Consider the following 6552-nt stretch of genomic DNA (forward strand, 5'->3'; position numbering starts at 1 on the left):
TTTGCCAGCTGATCAGCTGCTGGTGGTGATGGCAGGTTGGATTGATCGGGTTCTTTGGGGGCATTAGGGTTTTGCAGTCACTGCTTTTCAACGAAAACATTTCAGCAGCCACATCACAAACATGCGGCAACAGCTGCACGTAATGGCCTTTTCCCAATAGGAACTCACTATTACGGTCATCCGATAGCAGGCAGCTCCTCAACGACAGGCTGGTAATACAATAGCCGTTTAAATGTCACATGCCCACCGCCCGGATCCGGGATCGCGAGCGTGATCAGGAGAGCACCGACTGCAGTGCAGGGGGCTGGCTGCAGGAGGTGGGGGGAGGAGGTCATGATGAAGCTAGCGTGGCTCGTGTTGACGATGCAATGTGAAAGGAGCTTTCAACCAATCAACACCTCACCGTCTCCCCACCAAAGAACCAATCAACACCTCACTGTCTGCCTAGCAATCCAGCTAGAACAGTGGTTTAACGCACCTTCGCAGACCCTCTCAGCCTGAAGTGCCGAACACACAACCAAGAGCCAATAAGCCTCGGCAAAAACACCGTTATTAGATTCACTACCGCTTCATTAGTAGACGACTTCTACTGAAATGTGCCAAAACAAAAATTAGTAGCACTTAAGAGTGATGAGGGCAAAGATGGAATGTTGAGTGATTGCGAGCAGTTAATGGCAATCCACGATCTCTGAACATGCCTCTCTCTTCCACAGACTGCAAGGGAAATTCGCTATACCTCTGCCTGTCGCAGTGGTGAGCCAACTCTTGGGAGAAGTTGTGAACAGTAAGAAGAAGAAGAAGAAGAAGAAGAAGAAGAAGAAGAAGAAGAAGAAGAAGAAGTGGCAGGATGCGGCTTCCTGCGCTGGCCTTGTAAGGCAGCATACCTCCCACGTGCTTTAGCGCTTCATTTCTGCTCCAGAACACTACTTTCGTGAGAACAAAGATCAGATCATTATTCCGTCATGGATTCCTCAGCAATGGTAAATGTTAAACTGGTATCATACGAAGCAAATTGTTTAAAAAAATAATAAATAAATAAATAAATAAATAAATAAATAAATAAATAAATAGTCTGTGTAAAAAGGACGCTGCCATAAGGGGTTTTGGCAGTGCTAAAATAAATTGTGTGTGTCTACACTTTACCACTGACATGGTGCCGGTGTCAGAATCTCAAACGGACCTACACTTCCACCAGCACAAAAAATGTGCCTGTTCTGGCTCAAAAACTGGGACCCATGGCGCCAGCAGCCAAAGGGCAGGGTCTCCCCATCACTCCGTAACGTTGTTTAACCACCATTTTCCAGATATTCACTACTTTGCTGTCTTTCACTTCATCTGCTTACATTTAATCTGCTAATAAATGTAAATCTGCTGCTGTCTTGTATGAGACAATCGCCCCTGTACCATGTGGAAACGCTGAGAGTTCACTCTCTGACGTCAGATGTGTTCAAGGCAAAACCTATCGCCGCAAAAGAGCCATCTGCCGACTTCCGGCCCAGGGAATGCCCATATCCGGATCCGTAACCACTCGGCTCTCGCTCCTGGGACCCAGCACCAGAACTTTGCTGACGGATAAGCGATAAGAGGGTGGGTATTTGGCTGTAAGGCTGGGTCACCTCTAATGCAGAAGCGAACAGAGAGCTTTAAGGGCTAATCTAGTTTGAGTCTCTGTGTGCGCACACGTGCATTAGGAGCCTTCAGCCTCTTCTATCCACTAAGCTCATGACTGCTCTGCTTCCATGCGCAACACTTACTCGTATTAATATTTCAGGAAGCACAAACCCGATCTACGTTCATGAGGCAAGCACGAGGAGAGGCTTCAACATGGGGATGTGGTGAACGGGGCAGTAAGGGGACGCGCAGCCTGTGAGGCTGGGGGCGGCACGGTTCTTGTACGAACGGAAAGCTCCCCAGCCAAGCCTGGGGGTCCTGCGTGATTCGGGCCGTTGCTGCATTCGGAGGTGGGGGCTGGGCGGGGCGACGCTGGGACGCTCCGGCCCCGTATGTGGGTTCGCTGCCAGACCAAAAAAAAAAGATGGAGGGATGAGACGAATCAGCACAGGGAGCAGGAGAAGGCACTGGACAAACGCAGTGGAAGGAAGGAGAGATACGAGAGCATGCTGGGGAACACTGAGGTTTTATGGTTTATGAAAGATGGAGCAGATCTCTGTACATGGTAGTAGGAGGCCACACTCCACCCACACGCTCCTCCAACCAATCGATCGATAAAAATGTGCAACCATCAAAGGAAACATTTAATGAAATTAAAACGAACAGAACGGCATAAAACGGAATACATGGTGCATTGATTACTGTTGCAGTAGCCTCATCAGTGAAATTTGTTATAGCCTAACGCAGCCAGTGCAGTTGGCGCACACTAGCTCTGCAGTATTACACTTGCGTTTCCCTTAAAACAAACCAAATGGGAACAAAATCCCATGACCTGAGACAGAAACTAAACTGCTGTCGTCACGTTGGTTGAAACGACTCAGAAACCCGCCTGAGCGAGTGCTGTTACGCCTTCAAAACTGCAACACGGCCTTTACACACAGACCTTTAACGATATGATTTTAATCCAACCACAGGCGGCGACCAAACGTCAGTACATTTGATTAAGTAAGAATTGTTTGTCTGTCACAAATTAGCATGACAGTAAACAGCCATTAATTAAAGGACTCGCAGTGCAGTATGACCAGTCATGCACACATCAACATTGTGAGAAGTGAACAGCTGGATTTCACACTTAAATCCTAAACTTTAAATTCCCTGCAGCACACGTGCATGAGCAATCATACTGCACGAGGAACCTGTAAGTGTGAGCCTTTACTGAAACCTAGAGCAAATAAAGACTAAGAAAAAGAAAAACATTTCTAAGAGCTTTGCGGCTGATACTGTGGAATAGAGTTTTAAGCAGAGCACTGATTTAAGCGTACCAAGGGCTGATCGTATCCCGCCTTATCTTCTGAGAGATGTATGTTCATCTCAAAGAGAATCAGTACCAGGCCTTCTGTGTCTCAAGTTGTGTCAGAGCGCCACCCCCACCACATGGGTGCAGCCTTTAACTAACCTGCAACACCTGGATATTTTCGCTCACCATCTCCGAATCAGGGGGAGGGGGTTGGGTTGTCAGCACTCTGGGAAACCAGATGCCTTCAGAATCTGATCACCAGACTCCATAACAGGCAGCCTGGATGGGATCCCGACAGACCTGGCCACTGACGTCCTCTAATCCTGCCAGCTCCAACCTGCTGCTGCACCACCTACCGTTTTCTGCTCACCTCAGCAGTTTCTGTCTGACTATTTTGGCACAATTGTTTCTCTACACTTTGTACAGCAGTTTTTTTTGTTGTTGTTCTTTACATTTTTAAAGCCTTTCTTATTTTTGTCCATACAGGGTATACTGACGGTATATTGTACCGTATACTGAATGAGGTGACTGTGCCAAAGTGTACGTGTGTGTGAAGAAGAAAGGCAGGAGGAACAGCCAGCTCTCAGTAGCAGGGAAGCCGGTGGGCCTCAGGAAGATGGGCAGGCATCACTCCCAGCACCTAGTCTGGGGATTTAACACCACTCCATTTTTGTGTGGTAACCGCGTCAGCTTGCCATAGCACTAGCGGCCATGGGTGCCAGCAGGGAGTGACCTGTTGGGCTGGACACAGAGGCACGCATATTGCTTCAGTACAGCAACAGGTGAAAAGGATCATTTCTATCCACCCACACTGAAGACCTCTGAATAAGAGCTTTCAAGAGTGTTTAATTTATTGAGTAACATGATCAAGAAAGAAACGTGTGGCATTTCAGCTCGTGCTGCATCACAGTGGCCTCCTGAATGATGAGATCAGTGCACCATCTTTGATAAACTGTAGCAGACCGGGGGCGGGGGGCTCATCTGCCTGTGCCCTGTGCTCCGCCTGCTTCCCGCATCCCGGCACACCTCATCAGTTAGAGGAAAACTTTCGAGCGGTCTCCGATGTTACAACTCTTGCTGCATTTTTCCAGCAAAGATATGGGGGGGGGGGGGGAACTGGAATTCAGGACTGGAATTCAGATCCAGTGCAAATCAGGCTGTAGAATGCTGGCACATGACGTTATTTTGTGTTTTGTGAGAGTGCGCTTCGGTAGCTCATAAAACTCAACCTCCCTGCAGCCTGCCTGGCTGTGGGTGCCATGTCGCAAACCTCCCATATCTGCACCCACACCTTCCCCTCCAACACGCACACACAATCAAACTGATAAGGCTCTTTTGGCAAGTTCCCCGGTTCGCCCTGCTGATTGCACTCATGTTTCCAAAGCACAGAGGCACGGTTGACTTTCACTGTTTCTCTTGCAGCACAGCTTGGGGTCAGTTATCCACTTGCATTAATGTGTAGAAATGTGGGTGGGAGCTGCAAAGCAACTTCCACAGTTAAAAGCATCAGGTGTTGTGTCACAGGCGGACTGTAAAAACACCACTCAACACCGCACATCTCGATGACGAGGTGGAAGTGAAGTTATTGCATTTTTTTTTTTTTTAGAAAATAGCACGCAGCATGTGGCGCAGGAAAGAACCTGAGCGCCTGCATGTGGTGGGCTAGCGGGCCGATGGCAGGAGGGGAAGAGATTGGGCTTTAAGTATTTGTTTGGTTCCTCTTCCGAGCAGCGTTTAAACCTCACACGGCGGGCCAGCGTATCAGGAGCCGCTTGTTAAAACTGATGAGCAGCATTATAATAAACCTTTTTTAAAAAAATAAATAAATAAATACATTTTTTTTAAAAAGCAGCTCTGTCAGGACATGGCTAGGTCACAGCCCTGATCAGACACACGGGCTGCATCGATCGCCACACGCTTTGAAACGCTTGCACAGACAAACAGGATACTTTTCACACAAGGTGCGGAGGGAGTGAGGAACAGCATCAGCCACCAGAAGCCTCGTGGAAAACCAGAGGGACGACTCGGCACGGCAGGCCTGCTGAAAACTAGAATGGTGGAGCAAGTCACTGCATTATTGATGGTTTTAATAGCCTGGGGACAGCAGTCTCGGAAATAAAGCTTTGTTGAACTGGTCAGAGGTGTGTGGACATTCAAGTCCTACCGAAATCTAGGAAGAGAGTCAAATGTAACAAATATCAAGCATCACATCAATAACCTAAATGGATTCATACATCACAGTTGTTTACAGCGTTTAAAACCACAAGGCACTTGCATGAAGCCAAAAAACTGAAGGTGATTCTCACACTAGAACACAAGCTATGGGCAGTTTACATCTGTCACACACACACACACACACACAGCCTCGACATCAAACGGCAAGCAAAAACCAGTTTGCTTGTGTCTGAGGGGGCACAGCGGTCGCTCTGGACATGCTATTTCAGCTGAAGTGCAGACAAATAGAGACAACTGGCTGGCCCGATCAATACGGGTCTGAGCGTCAGCTGCACAACCTTCAACCCCACATCCCTCTTGTACATCTTGCAAATCACACAAATTCCTCAGACCTGCATTCAGAGCACAAAGAGGAAATGAAAAGGAGAAGTCAGTTATCCACACACTCCAAATGTGAGCAACCTGTGAAGCTCTCGATTTGAACAACTAGGTGATGCTCATTATATTACCTTCTTCAGTCCAATACAGTTAAAATATATTTAAAAAAAAAAACAAAAACAAAAAAACACAGTAACTTTAACCAAACGCTGATGAAGCCAAGCACATATAATGAACGCTTCTCTTAAGGGTGAGCAGGCTGATGGGCGTGGAGTAGTCAGGGGACGTTTCAGTGATTGGTAGCTTAGCTTCCAGCAATGTGCACAAGCTTCGGCTGTGAATTCACACAAACGAACATGTGATTCTTTACATTTTAAGCAAACCACCTTTAACCATCTCCAGAAACAGCGATGGTAGAAAACGAGTCACACTCACACATTTCATTTCACACGAGCAACAAGCACTAAATATTATTCGGGACGAGGATTAGGACTTTTTTTTCCCTCTCTCAAATGCAGCGATTTCTCTTTCTGCAGCAAACGTGCAGCGATGAGTGGCTTGCTGCCGTGTCTCCCCAACCTGACATAGCGACCAAGTTACAAAATATTAACCAGCCAGCCGGACACAGCAACAACTTGTAGGTCGGACACACAAGCCGCGTACAAAAATGCCACCGCAGCATCTTAGTAACTCCTCGGCAACAGTTTGTGCACCGCGAAATGTCGCGCAAGCACAAACATAACCGGCACGTTGCACAAGCATGAAGGGAAAAAATATTTCACACGGCAAACGAGCCGCTTCTTTACCTTCGGCACGGGAGCGCAGATCTGACATGGTTCTCTGCACAGCGGCATCTCGCCGCATTTGAACCGAGCCGAGGGACGGCACCTGTCAGACGCGGCTCACGCTCTTCGTGCTTTTCTGGCCGGGAATTTTAGTGCCGCTCGTCGTCAACAAAGTAGCGTTTCCCCACACACACCCCCAACCCACCGCGTCTGGCAACCATTTATTTCTGACGGATACTCATTGTTTGTCAACGAAGCACATCGGTCTCGCTGGCTCCCAGTGAAAGCGGTCGTCCGCACGCGAGG

General features: G+C 47.9%; 1 protein-coding gene across 6 annotated transcripts in view; it reads right to left on the minus strand.

The window, feature by feature from the left end:
- The window catches only part of atp8a1 (ATPase phospholipid transporting 8A1), a 96684-nt gene extending 90132 nt beyond the window's left edge, over positions 1 to 6552 (minus strand). For all 6 annotated transcript variants that reach the window (XM_027022703.2, XM_027022705.2, XM_027022702.2 and 3 more), the window contains exon 1: positions 6268 to 6552. In XM_027022703.2, coding sequence (XP_026878504.2) covers positions 6268 to 6325 — 58 coding nt within the window. In that variant the 5' untranslated portion in view covers positions 6326 to 6552. The remainder of the gene's footprint in view (positions 1 to 6267) is intronic.

The sequence above is a fragment of the Electrophorus electricus genome, chromosome 12, assembly GCF_013358815.1.
Source record: "Electrophorus electricus isolate fEleEle1 chromosome 12, fEleEle1.pri, whole genome shotgun sequence".
NCBI lineage: Eukaryota > Metazoa > Chordata > Actinopteri > Gymnotiformes > Gymnotidae > Electrophorus > Electrophorus electricus.